This window comes from Leptodactylus fuscus, chromosome 2 (genome assembly GCF_031893055.1).
Source record: "Leptodactylus fuscus isolate aLepFus1 chromosome 2, aLepFus1.hap2, whole genome shotgun sequence".
Classification (NCBI taxonomy): Eukaryota; Metazoa; Chordata; class Amphibia; order Anura; family Leptodactylidae; genus Leptodactylus; species Leptodactylus fuscus.
This window is the reverse complement of record NC_134266.1, coordinates 265,072,370-265,096,780: the sequence shown is the minus strand read 5'-3', so window position 1 is coordinate 265,096,780 and position 24,411 is coordinate 265,072,370. Positions and strand designations below refer to the sequence as shown.

Sequence of the window (24,411 nt, the reverse complement as noted above, 5' to 3'; positions counted from 1 at the left end):
CAGAATGGTCCAAACAAATTTGAACAAAAGGAAGTGTGAATTCTAAAACCATGCTCTACAGTGGGCATCCCACTAAGGCCAAGCCAAGGTCTAGCAAAACAGTCCCTATTTCCCCAACTTCCAGCCATTGATCCCTCTGTACATATTGATTCTTCTAGGCTGGAGGCCGAGGAGGACGATGATCTTTGCCAGTTGGGATGCGGAAGAGTTTGGCCTCTTAGGTTCTACAGAGTGGGCCGAGGTAAGGGCTCGGTAATCTCCTCTTTGTGCCGCTATCTGTTGACCTTTCAGATTATCCCGTAATCCATAAAGTAAATTTCAGCTTCTAAAGTTTCTTGAGAAGTCAATTGACTTTCCAATCGTCTGGCTAAACCATGCCAGTATACATACCATAGAAGAAGACTATGTGACCTTGGAGAAGAGGGGGGATAACTAGAGGAACTACAAACCAGGGGGCTGGGACCTAGCCCAAAGATCATGGATGATCCAGAGCTCCAAGTCTTCTACCTAGCCATATAGCTTAGTGATAGTCTTCTTATAGGGACGGCCATCTTGGCTGAACTTCTCCTCTGCTCTGTTAGCAGCATTCAGTGATATGCTTTACAGCAAACTCATGTAAGAGGTTACTGTATACTGTTAAGCTCCTAAGCTCCCCCTAGTGGTGACGGCAATTTGCCTGGATTGTTAACATTTGGCTTTGTAGATGTGGGATATGATGTCCAGATTCGGCCCCTGTACTGATCACATGATGATAGATGTTGCCAGGGATGTCTTATGTCTTCTTATATTGTGTCTGCAGGAGAATGTTAAACTACTTGAGAAAAGGGCAGTGGCTTACATCAACGCAGACTCCTCTGTGGAAGGTAGATATATACTACATATATATATATATATATATACCCCCAAACTGTCCCTAGCCAGATCCATTATAGCTATGGAATAATTTTAACCCTTATGTTTTTAGGGAACTATACTTTAAGGATTGACTGCAGCCCTTTACTATATCAGCTGGCATACAGTCTAGCAAAAGAGGTAAGGAACAACTTTGTAGAGTAAAAATGTTTCATACGTGTGGATAATACAGTATATATAAATGATAATGTATATAAACCCCGTTATGTGTGATGTCATTATGTATTCGGTGATGTCATCAGTGGCAGGAACTAGGTTTAGGTAGATCTTATACATGAGCAGTCTCCACCTGGGTTCTCACCAGAACCAGCATATCACCCCAGCCCTGCAGATAGATAGGTTACTGTCACCAGACCCAGCATATCACCCCAGCCCTGCAGATAGATAGGTTAGTGTCACCAGATCCAGCATATCACCCCAGCCCTGCAGATAGATAGGTTACTGTCACCAGACCCAGCATATCACCCCTGCCCTGCAGATAGATAGGTTACTGTCACCAGAACCAGCATATCACCCCAGCCCTGCAGATAGATAGGTTACTGTCACCAGAACCAGCATATCACCCCAGCCCTGCAGATAGATAGGTTACTGTCACCAGACCCAGCATATCACCCCAGCCCTGTAGATAGATAGGTTACTGTCACCAGAACCAGCATATCACCTCAGCCCTGCAGGTAGATAGGTTACTGTCACCAGAACCAGCATATCACCCCAGCCCTGCAGATAGATAGGTTACTGTCACCAGAACTAACATATCACCCCAGCCCTGCAGATAGATAGGTTAGTGTCACCAGAACCAGCATATCACCCCAGCCCTGCAGATAGATAGGTTAGTGTCACCAGAACCAGCATATCACCCCAGCCCTGCAGATAGATAGGTTAGTGTCACCAGAACCAGCATATCACCCCAGCCCTGCAGATAGATAGGTTACTGTCACCAGAACCAGCATATCACCCCAGCCCTGCAGATAGATAGGTTAGTGTCACCAGAACCAGCATATCACCCCAGTCCTGCAGATAGATAGGTTACTGTCACCAGACCAAGCATATCACTCCAGTCCTGCAGATAGATAGGTTACTGTCACCAGAACCAGCATATCACCCCAGCCCTGCAGATAGATAGGTTACTGTCACCAGAACCAGCATATCACCCCAGCCCTGCAGATAGATAGGTTAGTGTCACCAGAACCAGCATATCACCCCAGCCCTGCAGATAGATAGGTTACTGTCACCAGAACCAGCATATCACCCCAGCCCTGCAGATAGATAGGTTACTGTCACCAGAACCAGCATATCACCCCAGCCCTGCAGATAGATAGGTTATTGTCAGCAGGCCCAGCATATCACCCCAGCCCTGCAGATAGATAGGTTACTGTCACCAGACCAAGCATATCACTCCAGTCCTGCAGATAGATAGGTTACTGTCACCAGAACCAGCATATCACCCCAGCCCTGCAGATAGATAGGTTACTGTCACCAGAACCAGCATATCACCCCAGCCCTGCAGATAGATAGGTTAGTGTCACCAGAACCAGCATATCACCCCAGCCCTGCAGATAGATAGGTTACTGTCACCAGAACCAGCATATCACCCCAGCCCTGCAGATAGATAGGTTAGTGTCACCAGAACCAGCATATCACCCCAGTCCTGCAGATAGATAGGTTACTGTCACCAGAACCAGCATATCACCCCAGCCCTGCAGATAGATAGGTTACTGTCACCAGAACCAGCATATCACCCCAGCCCTGCAGATAGATAGGTTAGTGTCACCAGAACCAGCATATCACCCCAGCCCTGCAGATAGATAGGTTAGTGTCACCAGAACCAGCATATCACCCCAGCCCTGCAGATAGATAGGTTACTGTCACCAGACCCAGCATATCACCCCAGCCCTGCAGATAGATAGGTTACTGTCACCAGACCCAGCATATCACCCCAGCCCTGCAGATAGATAGGTTATTGTCAGCAGGCCCAGCATATCACCCCAGCCCTGCAGATAGATAGGTTACTGTCACCAGAACCAGCATATCACCACAGCCCTGCAGATAGATAGGTTAGTGTCACCAGACCCAGCATATCACCCCAGCCCTGCAGATAGATAGGTTACTGTCACCAGAACCAGCTTATCACCCCAGCCCTGCAGATAGATAGGTTACTGTCACCAGACCATTATAATATGTTACCCAAGCATGATAACAGATGTATAGCTTGTATATATACCGTGTTTCCCCGAAAAAAAAGACAGTCTCTTATATACAATTTTGGTCCTACAGATATGCTATGTCTTATTTTCAGGGGATGTCTTATTTTTGTGTGCTGCTGCCACCACTGCGCTACGCTGAGAAGTGCTTGCTGTGCAAAGACTGTATGAAGAAAAACATTGATGCCGCTGCCGCTGTGATACATTGTATTTACTGGTCCTGCTGCTGTGGGATGAGCTGGGAGAGTGGACCCCCAGCCGTATACGATGCTTAATGTATGCACAGCGGGCATCTCCCAGCTCATCATACAGCAGCAGGAACAATGGATACAACATATCGCAGCAGCGTTATCAGCCGGCATATCTATGGACACGGAACATCGCGCACAGTGTTCAGCCGTCTGCAATGTTTTTCTTCATACAATCTTTGCGCAAAAAGATTATTATTATTGGAGGATGTCATACTTTTGGTGGATGCCTAATATTAGGCAATTCAACAAAACCTCTGTTATGTCTTACTTTCGGGGGATGACTTATTTTCGGGGAAACAGGGTACATAGAAAGTGCACAACAATGGCCACAGTGCAACACTAAAGGAACTGGGGAAATGTAGTGGTGTCATTGAGAAGAATGGTCCTGGCAAGGCAGTACCTAGCTAAGCGATCAGGTTTCAGAGGGTTCAGCAAACATACATCGAATATGTATGACACCATTAAATAATCTTCTAGCTTTCCTTTCCATTTCGTCTAATTTCCTTAGATCCCGAGCCCAGATGAAGGTTTTGAAGGTAAATCCCTCTATGAGAGCTGGCACCAAAAGAATAACTGGACAGACTATAAGGACGCTCCAAGGTAATGGGATTCACAAAGCTTATCGCAATCCAGACAGTACCGCTTCCTGATTTTTCCACCAATAATAAACTGTAGGTCCCCCCACCCCACCCCAGTAGTCACAGCAGTGCTTTCCACCCATAGTCAAAAAAGTGTTTTCTCCAGTAGTCACAGCAGTGCTTTCTCAGCTCAGGGGTCCTTTTCCTAGAAGTCAAAGCAGTGCCTTGCCCAATATTCGCAGGAATCCTTTCCCTAGTAGTCACAGCAGTGCTTTCCTCAGGAGTCAGTGCAGTGCTTTCCCTGGTAGTCACAGAACTACTTTTTCTCGCTTTCTTAGGCTGAGTTAACATTACGGTTGTTAATGTCCGTTGCTGTCTTCCGTCATAGTATAACAGCAACAGACATTAACTATTGCAGAGAACAGACTGAGTTGATGTCCATTGCCATTGACACTGATGTAAACAACATAATGGACGCTATCATCCATCATGTTTGTTTACTTTTGCAATGGAAGAAAAAGTCTGGGCCGGCTCCAGGTTTTTATGGGCCCTTGGGCGACAGAGCCTCAGTGGGCCCCCTTATAAAGGAAGTGGGGGAGTTGAGACACTGTGCGTCGCAAATGAAGTGAGTGACGTCACGCAGGAGTGTGGCGTCATCAACGCCATACCTCCCAATTTTTAAAGCGTAGAAAGGGGTAAAATGCGCTCTGCACGCTGCGTCAAATTTGGCTCCACCAACTTTTATGTTGACTCCGCTCATTCTCATTCATTTTTCATGTGCTCCCACACAGTATAATCCTCCTACAGTCACCCGTAAATTATATGCCCCCCCTCCATCTCTCCCCCAGTTTCATATACACCCTTCATCTGCCCCCAGTTTCATGTCCCCCCTCCATCTCTGTCCCCAGTTTCATCACGTTCTCCCCCTTCATCTGCTCACAGTTTCATGTCCCCGTCTCTGCCCCAGTGTCATGCTGTTCGACCCCTCCATCTGCCCCTTCCCTTCATTTGCCCCACCCCCAGTTTCATTGGGCCCCCTCCTTCTCTGTCCCCAGTTTCATGCTGTTCTCTCCCCACCCCCTTCATCTTTCCCAGTGTCATGCCATTCCCCCCCTCCCCTTCATTTGCCCCCCAGTTTCATTGGGCCCCCTCCTTCTCTGTCCCCAGTTTCATGCTGTTCTCTCCCCACCCCCTTCATCTTCCCCAGTGTCATGCCGTTCCCCCCCTCCCCTTCATTTGCCCCCCCCCCCAGTTTCATTGGGCCCCCTCCATCTCTGTCCCCAGTTTCATGCCGTTCTCTCCCCACCCCCTTCATCTTCCCCAGTGTCATGCCGTTCCCCCCCTCCCCTTCATTTGCCCCCAGTTTCATGGGCCCCCTTCATTATGTTCCACCTTAATATTTAATACAAAACAAACACTTACACTCACCTTCCATCACTCCCCCGCCGCTCCTCTCTCCGCTCTCTCACTGCATTCACATAGGCGATTAAAGCAGGACCTGTGAGCTCAGCTCCTGCTTTAAAGCTGCGGCCCGGCTTGCGTGTGTAAGCGCGATGTGATGACGTCATCGCGCCTACACACGCACGCTGGGCCACAGCTTTAAAGCAGGAGTTGAGCTCACAGCTCCTGCTTTAATCGCTTATGTATTCAGCTCATCGGCAACCAACGGATGCCAATGAGCTGTAATCGGGACAGGCAAGTGCTGGGGCGGGCAAGTGCCGGGGGGCCCCCAGAGGCTCTGTGGGCCCCGGCACTTGCCCGACTATGCCGTGCGCTGACGCTGGCCCTGCCTGCATGCATGCAGGAATGTCTGTGTCTGTTCTCTGCAACAGTTAATGTTCATAACTGTGATCCTATGATGGGAGACAGCAACAGACATTAACAATGTTAGTGTGAACCCAGTCGTAGCAGGAAGCTATCTGCTCCAGTATGAATTGCTGATAATATAAATCAACTAGCAGTTACCCGTGACTTCGTCTGCGGGTTGGCGGTGGCGCTGAACCGCTTATATTTCTTGTCCCCCAATCTCTGCCCCCATTTTCTTGTCCCCCCATCTCTGCCCCCAGTTTCTTGTCCCCTCATCTCTGCTCCCAGCTTCATGGCCTCCCCCCCCCCCTACATCGGCCCCAGTGTAGTTGGACTCACCTTGCCACACTCCCCCGCCGCTCTCTCCGCTCGCTCACTGCACATAGTTGTCGGGCGGTTTTGATACATCAAGTAAAGGGTTAACTAACCCCACTTTCCTCCTCCTGGCAGCAGTGACCAGAAGTGTTCACCGTTTCCCTGCTGTAATTGGAGACCCCTCTGGAGAATAATGCTATACAATTAATTTTATGAAGGCAATTGGGGAGAACGGATGTGAATTTGCACAATAAATACCAGTTTACTTTGCCTTTGATACAGACATCACATGATACACGAGTCCTTCTGTATCTGCTGTAATAACTATATTAAATACTTCAATTCCTCATATTTTTCCTTCCACAAGGATAAACAAACTGGGGTCCGGAAACGATTTTGAAGTATTTTTTCAGCGTCTTGGCATCGCATCTGGAAGAGCTCGCTACACGAAAAATTGGGTGAGTGCTTTATACTCCAGCACCTGGTAAGTGGGAGGAAGGGATCGCATGTATCCACGGACTGAGTCACCCTGCAGGGCTGTCAAGTGACAAGCTAAATATCTGTTCCCCAAACCAAATGCCACACTGAAGACATAAATGCTGTAATTATAAAGCCCGAAACTGGCACCGGCGACAAAATAAAAACAGCTCCAAGAACAAATAAGTTAAAAATTGTTCCATGAGACATCACCTGTTCCATCAAACTAGTTACAGATATTTATTTCTATACATATATATATATATATATATATATATATACATATATATACAGTCCTATGAAAAAGTTTGGGCACCCCTATTAATCTTAATCATTTTTAGTTCTAAATATTTTGGTGTTTGCAGCAGCCATTTCAGTTTGATCTATCTAATAACTGATGGACACAGTAATATTTCAGGATTGAAATGAGGTTTATTGTACTAACAGAAAATGTGCAATATGCATTAAACCAAAATTTGACCGGTGCAAAAGTCTGGGCACCTCAACAGAAAAGTGACATTAATATTTAGTAGATCCTCCTTTTGCAAAGATAACAGCCTCTAGTCGCTTCCTGTAGCTTTTAATCAGTTCCTGGATCCTGGATGAAGGGATTCTGGACCATTCCTCTTTACAAAACAATTCAAGTTCAGTTAAGTTTGATGGTCGCCGAGCATGGACAGCCCGCTCTCAAATGATCTGAAAACAAAGATTGTTCAACATAGTTGTTCAGGGGAAGGATACAAAAAGTTGTCTCAGAGATTTAACCTGTCAGTTTCCACTGTGAGGAACATAGTAAGGAAATGGAAGACCACAGGGACAGTTCTTGTTAAGCCCAGAAGTGGCAGGCCAAGAAAAATATCAGAAAGGCAGAGAAGAAGAATGGTGAGAACAGTCAAGGACAATCCACAGACCACCTCCAAAGAGCTGCAGCATCATCTTGCTGCAGATGGTGTCACTGTGCATCGGTCAACTATACAGCGCACTTTGCACAAGGAGAAGCTGTATGGGAGAGTGATGAGAAAGAAGCCGTTTCTGCACGTACGCCACAAATAGAGTTGCCTGAGGTATGCAAAAGCACATTTGGACAAGCCAGCTTCATTTTGGAAACAAAGATTGAGTTGTTTGGTCATGCAAAAAGGCGTTATGCATGGCGCCCAAAAAAAACAGCATTCCAAGAAAAATACTTGCTACCCACTGTAAAATATGGTGGAGGTTCCATCATGCTTTGGGACTGTGTGGCCAATGCCGGCACCGGGAATCTTGTTAAAGTTGAGAGTCGCATGGATTCCACTCAGTATCAGCAGATTCTTGAGAATAATGTTCAAGAATCAGTGACGAAGTTGAAGTTACGCCGGGGATGGATATTTCAGCAAGACAATGATCCAAAACACCGCTCCAAATCCTCAGGCATTCATGCAGAGGAACAATTACAATGTTCTGGAATGGCCATCCCAGTCCCCAGACCTGAATATCATTGAACATCTGTGGGATGATTTGAAGCGGGCTGTCCATGCTCGGCGACCATCAAACTTAACTGAACTTGAATTGTTTTGTGAAGAGGAATGGTCCAAAATCCCTTCATCCAGGATCCAGGAACTGATTAAAAGCTACAGGAAGCGACTAGAGGCTGTTATCTTTGCAAAAGGAGGATCTACTAAATATTAATGTCACGTTTCTGTTGAGGTGCCCATACTTTTGCACCGGTCAAATTTTGGTTTAATGCATATTGCACATTTTCTGTTAGTACAATAAACTTCATTTCAATCCTGAAATATTACTGTGTCCATCAGTTATTAGATATATCAAACTGAAATGGCTGCTGCAAACACCAAAATATTTAGAACTAAAAATGATTAAGATTAATAGGCGTGCCCAAACTTTTTCATAGGACTGTATATATATGTATCTATGTATCTACTTGTATGCATAATAATATGTATAATAGAAAAAAATTAAATAAAATATATATTTTTTATTTAAATATATATATATATATATATATATATATATATATATGTATATATCATAAAAATATTTTTTATTAGATATATTTTATATACATAAAAATACATGTGTATATATCAGATTTATACATTAAATATTAATAATAATATAATAACATTATATATAATATTTATATGTATATATAATATTTATAGATTATTAATATAATAATAAATATATATATTTTATTATTAGACATATTTTTATAGCCATATATATTTTCTTTATTTTTTTCTATTATATTTTTAACTACAGATATATATGGGGGGGTGATTTTACATTGCATTAGTGCTCAGATTGGTCTAAAATAGGGAGGGGGGTTCTAAAAATGGCATTAAAATAAAAAAATTGAAATAAAAAAAACCATAAAAATAAAAAAAAGTACAAGTTGAAATCCCCCCCCTTTCCCTAGAACACGTATAAAAGTACATAAATAAAGTAAAACCCATGCACATTAGATAGCCCTGTGTCCAAAAAAAAAAACACCCGGTATACAAACTTGTAAAAATATTTTTCCTATAGGGTAAACGCCGTAGCAGGGTAAAAAAAAATCCAAAGAACCGAAATGCCGTTTTTGTTATTCTTTCACCTCCCATATAAATTTGGATAAAAAGTGATCAAAACAATAAACGTTCCCCAAAATGGTATAACTAAAAAGTACATCAGACCCCACCATCAAAGATGCCTTATACATCCCCATACACAGAAATATAAATAAAAGTTACGGGTGTCATTTAATTACAATGTAAAAAAAAAAAAAAAAACATAAATTCAGTGTCACCAGAATTGGACCGACTGACAGAATACAAGTGACGGGTCATTTTTGGCTGCACAGTGAACGTCGTAAAAACGAAGCCCATAAGAAAGTTGGGCCAATGCTGTTTTTCTCTAATTCCACCCCATTGTGAATTTTTTTCCAGCCTCCCAGTACATTGTACAGAATAATAAAGTGGTACCATTAGGAAGTACTACCGCCATAGCAGCAGAGGCCACAGGGCCCGGGACATTGGGGACCCGGCGACAGCCGCTACCGCGGCTATTATTATACTCGGGGGTCTTTTCGGATCCCCGAGTATAATGATCGGCAGCCCGGGAGAGGTAAGGGAACATAACAAACACTGTTACTTACCTCTCCACGATCCGGGCAGACTTCAGCCTAGTCGCCTGACGTCTCATGTCCCCGGCCTGCGTCCCGTGTCATGTGATGTCTGACGTCATTGAAGATGGACTACTTCGGAGGCCGACATCGTAGGAGCTGGGTCTCCGATTATTATACTCTGGGGTCTGAAAAGATCCCAGAGTATAATAATTGTTTATGGGTGTCTACAGTGGGACATAAAACTGGGTGCAGGAGCCACTATGGGGCATAATACTGTGTGCAGGGGCCATTATGGGACATAATACTGTGTGCAGGGGCCATTATGGGACATAATACTGTGTGCAGGGGCCACTATGGGGGATAATACTGTGTGCAGGGGCCGCTATGAGACATAATACTCTGTGCAGGGGCCACTATGGGGGATAATACTGTGTGCAGGGGCCACTATGGGACATAATACTGTGTGCAGGGGCCACTATGGGGCATAATACTCTGTGCAGGGGTCACTATGGGGCATAATACTGTGTGCAGGGGCCATTATGGGACATAATACTGTGTGCAGGGGCCATTATGGGACATAATACTGTGTGCAGGGGCCATTATGGGACATAATACTGTGTGCAGGGGCCACTATGGGGGATAATACTGTGTGCAGGGGCCGCTATGAGACATAATACTCTGTGCAGGGGCCACTATGGGGGATAATACTGTGTGCAGGGGCCACTATGGGACATAATACTGTGTGCAGGGGCCATTATGGGACATAATACTGTGTGCAGGGGCCACTATGGGGGATAATACTGTGTGCAGGGGCCATTATGGGACATAATACTGTGTGCAGGGGCCATTATGGGACATAATACTGTGTGCAGGGGCCACTATGGGGCATAATACTGTGTGCAGGGGCCACTATGGGGGATAATACTGTGTGCAGGGGCCACCAATCCAATATATCCTAAGGATAGGCTACCAGTTTTGTAGAGTTGGAGAGCCACTTTAAGGACTAGCTTTATTATTTCACTCCATACAGATATATTATGGAAAAAAAAATTTAATTAATTTTTAATTTACAGTAATGAAATCCCAGTTTTCTTTTGCATTTGTCAGAAAGAGCAGAGATACAGCGGCTACCCGGTCTACCACAGCATCTACGAGACATCTGAGATTGTGGATCAATTCTACGACCCCACGTATAAAAACCACCTGGCGGTGGCCAAAGTGCGAGGCGGGCTTGTGTTCGAACTGGCGAATGAGGTGGTTATCCCCTTCAATGCCCTAGACTATGCAGATGCCCTGAAGAATTACGCCGACATCATAAGAAGCATCGGACAGAAACACCAACCCCAAATACAGGAGTATAAGGTCTCTTTTGGTAAGTCGATGGAACAAAAAGTGTGATGGGGTGTAGTTAGGCCTTAAGATGTATGGCCTGCTATCTGAGTTTTGACAATCTTTTTTAGTTGGGGGGCGCTGTTGCATTGTAGCTTATGAAAAGTAAGCACTCATGGATGTGGTGAAAAATGGTACTGCACAGAGTTCTATACAAATGTACTTTCTGTATTCTTTTTTTTAGATGCGCTTTATTCTGCCATTGAAAATTTCACAAAATCTGCTACATCATTTCATGCCAGGTTGAAAGACATTGATTTTACAAAGTGAGTAAAAGATTTTTCACACTCTATCTATCTCCTATCTATCTATCTATCTATCTATCTATCTATCTATCTATCTGTCTATCTCCTATCTATCTATCTATCTATCTATCTCCTATCTACCTATCTTCTATCTATCTATCTATCTATCTATCTCCTATCTATCTATCTATCTATCTATCTATCTATCTCCTATCTATCTATCTATCTATCTATCTATCTATCTCCTATCTATCTATCTATCTATCTATCTATCTATCTCCTATCTACCTATCTTCTATCTATCTATCTATCTATCTATCTATCTCCTATCTATCTATCTATCTATCTATCTATCTATCTATCTATCTATCTCCTATCTACCTATCTTCTATCTATCTATCTATCTATCTATCTATCTATCTATCTCCTATCTATCTATCTATCTATCTATCTCCTATCTATCTATCTATCTATCTATCTCCTATCTATCTATCTATCTATCTATCTATCTATCTATCTATCATCTATCTATCTATCTATCTATCTATCTATCTATCATCTATCTATCTATCTATCTATCTATCTATCTATCTATCATCTATCTATCTAGCTCCTATCTATCTATCTATCTATCTATCTATCTATCTATCTATCTCCTATCTATCTATCTATCTATCTATCTATCTAATATCTATCTATCTATCTTTCTATCTCTCCTTCCATTTACCTTACCTTGGCTTTATCTTTATTACAGCCCACTAGAAGTGCGCTCAGTGAACGATCAGCTCATGTACTTGGAAAGAGCCTTCATTGACCCTTTAGGATTGCCAGGACGTCCCTTCTACAGGTAAGAAGGTGATCATGATGGTGCCTCCTAGGGGGCTTCAAAGATAACATAACAGTCTCGGCCTTGGTATCTAAAAGCGCCCGTAGTGTCAGTGATCCTCCCTGAGCGCTGCTTCTGCCTCACAGGCCATGTTATATCACCTTCATCAATCACATGTCCTGTTCACAGCTCAGTCCTATTCAAGATAAATGGGTTGAGCTGCCATACCAAGCACAGTCACTATACAATGTACGTCACTGTGTTTGGCAAAAAGTGAAGAGGCTGCAGCGTTTGTGTGAGTGCTGAAGCCTCTTCACTACTTGCCAAGCACAGCAGCGTACAATGAAACAGCTGATCAGCTGGGGACCCGGGCGTTGAATCTACTTTGATCTTCAGTGGATGATGACATACCCTAAGGATAGGTGATCAATTATTAAAGGGGTTATCCAGGGCATACAGAAAACTCATGAGCGGACGGGCTGGGTGTAGAACACAAAAAAAAAAGAGATGTTCACCTGTCCCCCAGCATTCGGTTGTTCTGTACCAGTCTCCTTTATCTCCTCCTGTGCCGGAACTCACCAAGTTGGAAGCGGAAAGGCTCTTTAAATATTAGTGTTTGCACCTGCTAAACTTCCTCCCGCCTATCCCTGTTTTGACCACAAGCTTGGTGCACTGTACTGTTACCTCTGGTCCTTGGGCTCTCTGCTATATACAGTGGGGCAAAAAAGTATTTAGTCAGTCACCAATAGTGCAAGTTCTACCACTTAAAAAGATGAGAGGCGTCTGTAATTTACATCATAGGTAGACCTCAACTATGAGAGACAAAATGAGAAAACAAATCCAGAAAATCACATTGTCTGATTTTGTAAGAATTTATTTGCAAATTATGATGGAAAATAAGTATTTGGTCAGTAACAAAATTTCATCTCAATACTTTGTTATATATCCTTTGTTGGCAATGACAGAGGTCAAACGTTTTGTGTAAGTCTTCACAAGGTTGGCACACACTGTTGTTGGTATGTTGGCCCATTCCTCCATGCAGATCTCCTCTAGAGCAGTGATATTTTGGGGCTGTCGCTTGGCAGCACAGACTTTCAACTCCCTCCAAAGGTTTTCTATAGGGTTGAGATCTGGAGACTGGCTAGGCCACTCCAGGACCTTGAAATGCTTCTTACAAAGCCACTCCTTCGTTGCCCTGGCAGTGTGCTTTGGATCATTGTCATGTTGAAAGACCCAGCCACATTTCATCTTCAATGCCCTTGCTGTTGGAAGGAGGTTTGCACTCAAAATCTCACGATACATGGCCCCATTCATTCTTTCATGTACCTGGATCAGTCGTCCTGGCCCCTTTGCAGAGAAACAGCCCCAAAGCATGATGTTTCCACCCCCATGCTTTACAGTAGGTATGGTGTTTGATGGATGCAACTCAGTATTCTTTTTCCTCCAAACACGTAAAGTGGTGTTTCTACCAAACAGTTCCAGTTTGGTTTCATCAGACCATAGGACATTCTCCCAATACTTTTCTGGATCATCCAAATGCTCTCTAGCAAACTTCAGACGGGCCCGGACATGTACTGGCTTAAGCAGTGGGACACGTCTGGCACTGCAGGATCTGAGTCCCTGGTGGCGTAGTGTGTTACTGATGGTAGGCTTTGTTACATTGGTCCCAGCTCTCTGCAGTACATTCACTAGGTCCCCCCGCGTGGTTCTGGGATTTTTGCTCACCGTTCTTGTGATCATTTTGACCCCACGGGGTGAGATTTTGCGTGGAGCCCCAGAGCGAGGGAGATTATCAGTGGTCTTGTATGTCTTCCATTTTCTAATTATTGCTCCCACAGTTGATTTCTTCAATCCAAGCTGGTTGCCTATTGCAGATTCAGTCTTCCCAGCCTGGTGCAGGGCTACAATTTTGTTTCTTGTGTCCTTTGACAGCTCTTTGGTCTTCACCATAGTGGAGTTTGGAGTCTGACTGTTTGAGGGTGTGCACAGGTGTCTTTTTATAGTGATAACATGTTTAAACAGGTGCCATTGCTACAGGTAATGAGTGGAGGAAAGAGGAGACTCGTAAATAAGAAGTTACAGGTCTGTGAGAGCCAGAAATCTTGATTGTTTGTAGGTGACCAAATACTTATTTTCCACCATAATTTGCAAATAAATTCTTACAAAATCAGACAATGTGATTTTCTGGATTTGTTTTCTCATTTTGTCTCTCATAGTTGAGGTCTACCTATGATGTAAATTACAGACGCCTCTCATCTTTTTAAGTGGTGGAACTTGCACTATTGGTGACTGACTAAATACTTTTTTGCCCCACTGTACCTGTTACCTCTCCTGTAGTCCTGCCCTTGTTTTTAATGTTTTACCCGGCTTCTGTTTTCAGTCTTTTCTTCTCTCTCCCCTATTCACACTAGCATTAGCTATTGTTCTGAGTAATAGACAAGAGGGCCGCTGAACTTGTGGTCACAAAAGGAGCCCATTTTTAAACTGAAGCAGCAGACCTTTTTCTCTGCAATTTCAGGCGGACACTGTGATTCCTAAGGGTGCCTTCACACTTGAAGCGCTGTGCTTGGACACGTGTATACGTGTCTAAAGGAGCACTATGTCGTGTGAAGGCACCATAAGAGACTTCACACAGCCTTAAAGGGATCCTATCATTAAAACACAATTTTTTCTCATTAACACGTAGGAATAGCCTTAAGAAAGGATATTCTTCTCCTACCTTTAGATGTCTTCTCCGCGCCGATATTCGGTAGAAATCCCGGTTTTCGTAGGTATGCAAATGAGTTCTCGCGCAGCACTGGGGGTGGGCCACATCGCTCAAACAGCACTGGGGGCGTCCCCAAATGCTGCGAGAGAACTCTCCAGTGCCACCTCCATCTTCTTCAGGAACGGCCTCTCTTCGCGTCTTCTTCCGGCACTGGTGGTCAAACTTTTAGGCCTCGGGCAGAGCCGACTGCTCATGCCTACAGGTCACAAGAAAATGGCCGCTTACTGACTGTGTAAGTGGCCATTTTTCTTGTGGCCGCGGGCATACGCAGTCGGCTCTGCCCGCGACCACAAGAAGTTTGACCAAGAGTTCTCTCGCAGCATTGGGGACGCCCCCACTGCTGTTTGAGCGCTGGGGACCGCCCCCAGTGCTGCGAGAGAACTCATTTTCATACCGACGAAAACTGGGATTTCTACCGAATGGCGGAACGGAGAAGACATCTAAAGATAGGAGAAGAATAGTCTTTCTTAAGACTATTCCTATGTGTTAATGAGAAAAAATTATGTTTTAATGCTAGGATCCCTTTAAAGGATATGTTTATGCACTATGTATATTTGATAGGTTAGTAATTGAAGGGGACCAAGGCAAGGTGCTATGACATGGCTAATATAGTCAAAAATCAAATAAAAAAAAAAAATGCTTTATTGGCACGTCCGAATAGTTATTTGGCATTGCCAAAGCTAGTAAAGTGGGCGGGGGGGGGGGGGGGGGGGGGGGGTTGGGTTGGGTTGGGTGGGTGGTGGGTATGGGGGGGGGTTTGGGTTATAACAGTCCATGGAGTCTCATCTTCCTCTTCGTAGGTGGCTGCTATATGGGGGGGGTTGGAGGTGGGGTGGGGCGGGGCGGTTGGTTTGGGGTATAACAGTCCGTGGAGTCTCGTCTTCCTCTTCGTTGGTGACTGCTATATGGGGGGGGTGGGGGTGGGGTGGGTGTTTTGGGATAAATATAACAGTCCATGGAGTCTCATCTTCCTCTTGTTTGGTGACAGCTGGACACATATTGGGCAGCGATCTCCACAGTGGCCTCTTCTTCTCCCAGTAGGATGTAGAGTTTCCTCTTCTCGTCTGCAGATATGAAGTCTGGGATGTGGGCAGAGAGTCTTTGGTAGTAGACGGCCCTCACAGCTGAGTATTTGGTGCAGTGTAGCAGGAAGTGGGTCTGGTCTTCTAGGACCCCCTGGTCACAGTGCTGGCACAGTCTCTTCTCCCGTGGCTTGTACGTCTGCCTGTATCGCCCCCGTCTCTATCTCTAGGTTGTGGGCGCTCAGTCTGTACCGGCTCAGGGTCTGTCTGTGCTTGGGGTGCTGTATTCTCTCCAGGTAGGTGGCCATGGTGTAGTCCCTTTGTAGGGATTGGTACACGGTGAGTTTCTTGGAGTTATTTATTTCGTTTTTCCATTCTTCAATGTACCGCTCTCTATTTGCCTCTGTGGTCACCTTTATTTCGGCCTTGGTTATCGTCTGTTGGTGTTTTTGGTTTGGTGGTTGGCTGTTGTTTGGTTGTTGAATGTCTGGTTTGCTCGGGTGGCTTAGCCATGCTTGGTGGTGGTAGGAGTCGGACTTGCTCACCTGGATGTGTGCCTGGAAAGCTAGCGCCCTCTTCTGTATGGTGAGCCATAGGGGGAGTCTGCCTAGCTCTGCCCTGCAGGCCATGTTGGTGGTGTTGCAATGGACATGGAGCAGGTATTTGCAGAACTCCAGGTGGAAATTCTCTGTTGGGCTGGAATCCCACTTTAACTGGTCTGGGTAGGTGGCTGGGCCCCAAACCTCACTGCCATAGAGAAGGATCGGGGAGATGACTGCGTCAAATATCTTCAGCCAGACCCTCACCGGTGGTTTGAGGTGGTACAGTTGTCTTCTGATGGCGTAGAAGGTTCTGCAGGCTTTTGCTTTCAGGGTTTCTATTGCTGCTTTGAAGCTTCCTGATTGGCTGAGCTCCAGCCCCAGGTAGGTGTAGCTGTTGGTTTTCTCCAGTGTGGAGCCGTTCAGTGTGAATTGTGGGGTGGTGGAGGCTTTGTTTTGGCCCTTCTTCTGAAATACCATGATTTTGGTCTTCTTCTGGTTGATGGGTAGGGCCCATGTGGTGCTGAATTTCTTGGAGGTCTTTCTCGGTGGGGGCCAGGAGTAGGAGGTCATCGGCATACAGCAGGAACTTCACCTCTCGATTGTTCAGGGTGAGGCCTGGGGTTGATGAGGCCTCCAGGGCTGTAGCCAGTTCATTGATATAGATGTTGAAGAGCGTTGGGCTCAGGCTACAGCCTTGTCTGACCGCACAAGTAGTTTTGTAGTCTCTAACCATGACGATACATTGATTGGCCTAGGAGCTGTATACACAAAACATTGCTCAATTTATTTTCTTTTCGCTATATTCTAGCAATACAAATAGTAGTGGTCATACCCTTATAATATACAATCTCCTCAATAATATATCGTACATATAATCTTTCTTAAAGACGCGGCATCTTAACAAATCTTCTGTCTCTTTTGCTCTCCCCAGACACATCATATATGCTCCGAGCAGTCATAACAAGTATATGGGGGAATCCTTCCCTGGAATCTACGATGCCCTCTTTGATATTGAGAATAAAAGTGACCAACGCTCGGCATGGGAGGAGGTCAAGAGACAAATATCTATAGCCGCCTTCACGGTGCAGGCGGCCGGGCAGACGCTGGAGGATGTACTATAATATATATACTGTATATATGATACTTGTGGTCTAAGCTAATGAATCGACATCACTTCCCAGGATCCCAATTCTTCGCCCTCCATCCAGTTCCTTCCTCATTTACTTATTATTTTGTCATTAAAAACTGCAAATCCGAAAGGTCTTAAAGGGACACTAACCCAATGGATCATGGTCATGATCACGTTTAACGGAATTACATGTAAATATCATGAAGAAGATCCGCTCCGCACGTTATTATATTTTTAACACATCTTACCGTCTAATTTTGTCTTATTTGTGCGATTCATTTGACCGCTGTCGGACGATCACTTCTGACTTAAAGGGAAAGTGTTGCCAGGAAATGACTTGTTGTTTAAATCCTATTTTTTAAGAATTTTTGCTGGCTTTTAATTTTCCATGTTATTAGATTTTTTTAAAAAAATCTTGCAATTCCAACTCTTGCCACTAAGCCTAAGATAGTTTGTAGATGAACCATGAGCCATAGACACAATGGTATTGAATTTCGTAGGATAGTTTTCTAGGCATGCTCTGTGCCCTCTGCATGGGGGATAGATATATTGTGACCACTGACTATATCATGACTTGTTGAGTCTCATCTATATATACATGATGTGACCGTCAGTGCTGGAAGTGAGGTGACTGCTGCAAAGAGATCTCCTACAGAAAGCAGAAAGTCTCACCATAAATATGTGCTTGGCGCTGGGGGCAACAGGTGTATAATACATGCAGTCCCTACAGTGCACAGAGCCAGATACAGATGTCTCCAGGCATTATATAGTGGCCAGACACCGTTACTGCAACTTGACCTCAATGGCAGCTGAGCTGTGTATAGTACGGGGACCGGACATACCCTCACACAGCTAATCCCGAACTGGCTGATATTTACGGCCCATAAAATAATTTCCTAGAAAACCCCTATAACGTTCATTGGCTGTCATGTTCCATGATGTATCCAGCTGGTTTCTTATAACAACCGCATACCTCCCAACCGTCCCGGATTCTGTGGGACATTCACAGATTCGATGTCCTGTCCCGCAGTCCCGGTCGGCGGGAGGTATGTCTCAGTTTCAAAAACACTTTCAGAAACTGTGGGCAGAGATGGGGAGACATGAATCTGGGGGCATATGAAGGGGGTATATGAAACTGTGGGCAGAGATGGGGGGACATGAAACTGGGGGCAGATGAAGGGGCAGTGGTGTAACTAAGAATGGCGGGGCCCCGTGGCGAACTTTTGACATGGCCCCCACCAACACTGACGCCGAAGACCTCGACCGACCCCCTCCTACGCATTCCTGCGTGCTCTATTATGCCCCATAGTGGCCCCTTCATACAGTATTATCCCCCATAGTGGCCCCTTCACACAGTATTATGCCCCATAGTGGCCCCGGCACACAGTATTATGCCCTATAGTGGCCCCTGCACACAGTATTATGTCCCATAGTGGCCCCTGCACACAGTATTATCCCCATAGTGGCTCCTACACACAGTATTATGCCCCATAGTGGCCCCTGCACACAGTATTATCCCCCATAGTGGCCCCGGCACACAGTATTATGCCCCATAGTGGCCCCTTCACACAGTATTATGCCCCATAGTGGCCCCGGCACACAGTATTATGCCCTATAGTGGCCCCTGCACACAGTATTATGTCCCATAGTGGCCCCTGCACACAGTATTATCCCCATAGTGGCTCCTACACACAGTATTATCCCCCATAGTGGCCCCTGCACACAGTATTATGTCCCATAGTGGCCCCTGCACACAGTATTATGCCCTATAGTGGCCCCTGCACACAGTATTATGTCCCATAGTGGCCCCTGCACACAGTATTATCCCCCATAGTGGCCCCTGCACACAGTATTATACCCCATAGTGGTCCCTGCACACAGTATTATGTCCCATAGTGGCCCCTGCACACAGTATTATGTCCCATAGTGGCCCCTGCACACAGTATTATCCCCCATAGTGACCCCTGTACACAGTATTATACCTCATAGTGGCCCCTGCACACAGTATTATACCCCATAGTGGCCCCTGCACACAGTATTATGCCCCATAGTGGCCCTGCACACAGTATTATGTCCCATAGTGGCCCCTGCACACAGTATTATCCCCCATAGTGGCCCCTGCACACAGTATTATGCCCCATAGTGGCCCCTGCACACAGTATTATCCCCCATAGTGGCCCCTGCACACAGTATTATGCCCCATAGTGGCCCCTGCACACAGTATTATCCCCCATAGTGGCCCCTGCACACAGTATTATGTCCCATAGTGGCCCCTGCACACAGTATTATGTCCCATAGTGGCCCCTGCACACAGTATTATCCCCCTCTGTGGACACCCATAAACAATTATTATACTCTGGGGTCTTTTCAGACCCCAGAGTATTATAATCAGAGACCCAGGGGAATAAAAACATAAAAAACTACTGTTTCTTACCTTTCCCCCGGCTCCTACACTGTCGGCCTCCGCTGCCGTCCTTCTTCAATGATGTTGGACGTCACATGACCCGGGACGCAGGCCGGGTTCATGTGACGTCAGAGACGTCAGACAACTAGGAAGGAGGCCTGGCAGGATCGTGGAGAGGTAAGTAGCAGTGTTTTTTATGTTTCTTACCTCTCCCGGTCCGCCAATCATTATACTCGGGGGTCTGAAAAGGCCCCCAAGTATAATGATAGCAGCAGTAGGGGCTGTCACCGGGCCCCTAATGTCCCAGGCCCTGTGGCAGCTGCCTCTGCTGCTATGGCAGTAGTTACGCCACTATGAAGGGGGTATATGTAACTGGAGGAGAGATGGAGGGGGGACATATAATTTACAGGTGACTGTAGGAGGTTTATACTGTGTGGGGGGCACATGAAAAATGAATAAGAATGGGCGGAGTCAATATAAAAGTGGGAGGGGCTAAATTTGTCGCAGCGTGCTGTGCGTGCCACACATTTTCTCCCTCTTTCTATTCTTCGAAAGTTGGGAGGTATGCAAACATGTGAATTGGGTCCAGTTTGTCTGCCTGCAGGGTGTTATGTCTGTTACAATACATGAGCGCACAAATCACTATATGTTAATCCTATTATGTAAATCCTTGGATTCATCCCCATATACATAGTTTGTAATGTAAAACAGACATACATCCATCCATAGGTCGCCCCTTTTTCATTTATGACTTTGGCCGCCCACCATTGAACCTGCTCTACTTTGTCTTTCCCGTACAATGGTGTCCAAAACTGCACCCAAAATTCCTTGCAAATGAAGATCTGTAGATACAAAAGCATCCTAAATATGAGATGAGTCAGGATCGCTGACTTTGCAATGGACTGGAAATACCTGTCTCACATTTTACTCTCCTCAATATTGAAATTGAAAGAGCAATAACCCCGAGGTTATTCAAGGCAGGAGTCATTGGTTGGAAACGACAAGGGAGCGGCCAGTGGCCAATCTTGATCATCTTCTTGCCCGAGTGCCTTCAGCTTGGCACAACATTCCTCTGACAACCATTACTAACCTCATTGATAACATGCCAAGACGTGTAAGATGGGGATTCTGTGCATGCCGCTCATACTCGATACTGAATAAATTAAGATGTTATGACTATCTTCCACTTTTTCCATTTGCATATCCTTATCTTGTCAGTCGATCCTGTGATTTCAAGAATTCCAAGACTTCCTTTTTGGTGTTGCAACCGCAGCTCCATGGAGGGTCCACCATGAGAACTTCCATCAATACAAGTGGATGATCAGGTGGCACAGAGTCAATATGGTATTCCATGCAGTGATCAGGGCAGGAGGCACAGAGTCAATACGGTAATCCAAGCAGAGGTCAGGGCAGGTGGCAATATCGTAATCTATGAAGTGATCAGGATAGAATCCAGTGCAAGGAATAAATCAGTGGTCTGGTAACAGATAACCAGGTAGAGTTCAGAAAGACATTTTTACTGCACACTAGCAAACTAGTAGGCTCTTTCCTCAGATTGCTGTGGGACAAGCTGCCTTTAATAACCCCCCTGGGCAGAAGATTAGGTAAGTACAGAAACAAGGTTTAGAGTTTCTTAAAGGGCCAGTGCAACCTACAGGCAAGGACTGATACACGGCGTCCACAAAGAGGAAGAACAGTACGGCAGACAGAGGGAGAACACCAGAAAACATGGCCAGGCGGCACAGAGCGATCTGCGTATGTATCCATCTATCTACCTGGATAGACTTCATTACAAGTCAGTGGGGTCTATCGGGCACTGCCAATGTCTATCCTATGACCAATCCGTCACTCTATTCTCATTTATACACTCCTATGACAAAGCATGAAATATCTTGACATAGGTGTGAACAGAGTCTTACAGCTGAGTCTAGGTTCACATTTGTGTTGGAGTCTCTGCCATAGAATCCTCCAAAAAGTCCTGCACTGTCCACACCTACGAGGTCCACGGGTGTCTGCAGGTAACCACTGTATTAGTGGATGGGCTCTCCGTCTTTCAGGTCCGAGCTCAGCGCAAGCCTGACATATAATTTTTTTGGTTTAGGTTCTTGCTGTTTTCTATATACAGTCGAGTCACATTATTATGACCACCAGCTAATAACCAGAGTAACCGTCGTGCACAGATTGGACAACAGATAGACGGGTTGGGAGAGACCCAATAAGTTGTTGGCAGGTTGTCCCAGGTATCTGGAGCCATACTGACTGTAGTGCATCCCACATTTAGGAAGATCAGGATGATTGAGGAGGTCCCACAGATGGTCAATAGGGCTCAAGCCTGGGGAACGAGCGAGCCAAGGAAGTTCTTGGAAGTCTTGGTCGTACTCTTCTAACCACTGTTGGACAATTCTAGTTATATGGCATGTCACGTTGTCTAGCTGGAAGATTCCAGAAGACAAACGGCATGTATGGGTTCAGAGGGCCTTCCACATGGATGAGGGAACCCAGGGAATGCCATGAAAAAATTTCCTTCCCATAATCTTGCCGCCACCAGTTTGCATTCTTCCAGCAAAGGTCGCATTGTGGTTGCATATTCTTTGATGTTCCTCATATGACATTCCAACGTCCATCTGTTCGATGAAGCAGAAAAAGTGACTCCTTGGAGAAGGCAACCCTTTGCCAATCATCGGTGGTCCACTTCCAGTTCAAGCCTTTTTCTCTAGTGCAGGGGTGCCCAATACGTCGATCGCGATCTACCGGTCGATCGCGAAGGACGTATGGGTCGATCGCGGGATCGGTGTCTGCTTGTTGACAGCACAGGCTGAGAATCATCTCCGGACACTGGCAGGCCGGGGCCTTGCACTCGTTCGCAGTCAGGGCTGCGGCGGCCCCGCCTGCAAGTGTCCGGAGATGATTCTCAGTCTGCTTTGTGAACAAGCAGACACCGGAGAGCTGTCTCCTGCTCTCACGCTCCGCCCCGCCCACAGGCCCCGCCCCTGGCCAATAATCTGCCTGCTCCAGCATTTTGGTAGCTGTTAAACTGGCCTGCCGCTGAACTCTTCCCCCATGCTGTGCCCGTGATTGTTCCGGCATCTCAGCAGCTCACTGGGACGCCATATAATGAGCGTGTTGTTGGCGTTGATGATCCGACTATATTCAGCAAATTGCTGCCGTCAATAATCTGCCTGCTCCAACTTTTTGGCAGCTCTCAAGCTGTCTTGCTGCTGAACTTGTTCCTCGCGCCGTGCCTGTGATTGTTGCGGCATCTCAACAGCTGGCTGGGACTCCATATAATGAGCATTTTTTTGGTGTCGATTATCCATCTGCTCCGCTGTTTTGATAGCTGTCAAGCTGTCCTGCTGTTGAACTCATTCCTCCTGCTATGCCCGTGATTGTTCCGGCATCTCAGCAACTCACTGGGACACCATATAATGAGCATGTTGTTGGCATTGATGATCTGCCTGCTCCGGCGTTTTGGCTGCTAAGCATCCATTTCGGGCAGGAGGGACTTCCGTGCAGTGCGGTGTACCCCTGGGATATACGTACCACAGATTGAGAACCACTGGCCTATGGCAAACTTGGTAGCCCACGACATGTCATTTCTTACATGGGCTACGTGCTGCCAATATCAAAAGTAGGAGGTGGCCATAATAATGTTACTTTGTGACCTGTATGTATCGGGTGTGTGCTAATGAACTTAGCAATCATTCACTTGCATAATTAGGCTGCAGGAAGGAAGTGAATAGTGTTAAGCAGTTCAGTAGTCTGGCAGCGGCAGAGCTTCGCTGTGGTGAGTGTTCACATTGTCTGGCTTGGTACAGCGTAATGCTTGTCTGGATGATTTGTTACTTGGGATGCTGTCTGCTTTAGATATTGCCAATCTTTGCTTTGTACTCTTTAGTCTGATGTTATAAGGCCAGTGAGTGCGCTCTCTTCCTCAAAGACCACAGGGCTGAAGGGCAGAGTGGAGTAAATGATATCACTGTTTCCTGCAATTTTCACTATGGCCACTAATCCTAATAATAGACTGCTACCTAGGTGCTTTCTTTGTACACATCACCTTATTTACATCACATACAGGATTACAATAGAAGATAACACCTCTGATTCATCCTTACATACTCCACTAACCTCTGACACTCACAACCTATCTATTCCCGCACACCTGCAGTAAACAAGTCTAAAAAAAAAACTTCACCCATAAACCTCAATGAGTCAATCCCGGACTATTGTATGGCATATAACTAATATCTAGTCACATATCACTGCTGTTAGCAGAGAGGAGAAGAGAGGTTTGTAGACATTATGAGAGGCAATAGATAAGCTCTGACATTATCTGTTGTCAGTAGTGGATTTAATAGTGAGAAGCGGTGTTATGTACAGAGGTGTTATCTTCTATTGTAATCCTGTCTGGATTTTTAATGAGGAGGCTGCTGCAAAAGAAAACCCC

The 24,411-nt window shown here is 45.5% G+C and overlaps 1 protein-coding gene across 1 annotated transcript in view; it reads left to right on the top strand.

Annotated features, from left to right (window-relative positions):
- LOC142196029 (putative N-acetylated-alpha-linked acidic dipeptidase) overlaps window positions 1-17,818 on the top strand; it is a 41,624-nt gene extending 23,806 nt beyond the window's left edge. The window contains exons 11-19 of the mRNA XM_075266212.1: window positions 159-241; window positions 800-863; window positions 965-1,032; window positions 3,873-3,964; window positions 6,431-6,521; window positions 10,751-11,015; window positions 11,217-11,298; window positions 12,032-12,124; window positions 17,366-17,818. Coding sequence (XP_075122313.1) covers window positions 159-241; window positions 800-863; window positions 965-1,032; window positions 3,873-3,964; window positions 6,431-6,521; window positions 10,751-11,015; window positions 11,217-11,298; window positions 12,032-12,124; window positions 17,366-17,555 — 1,028 coding nt within the window. The 3' untranslated portion in view covers window positions 17,556-17,818. The remainder of the gene's footprint in view (window positions 1-158; window positions 242-799; window positions 864-964; window positions 1,033-3,872; window positions 3,965-6,430; window positions 6,522-10,750; window positions 11,016-11,216; window positions 11,299-12,031; window positions 12,125-17,365) is intronic.
- The last annotated feature ends 6,593 nt before the right edge of the window (window positions 17,819-24,411 follow it).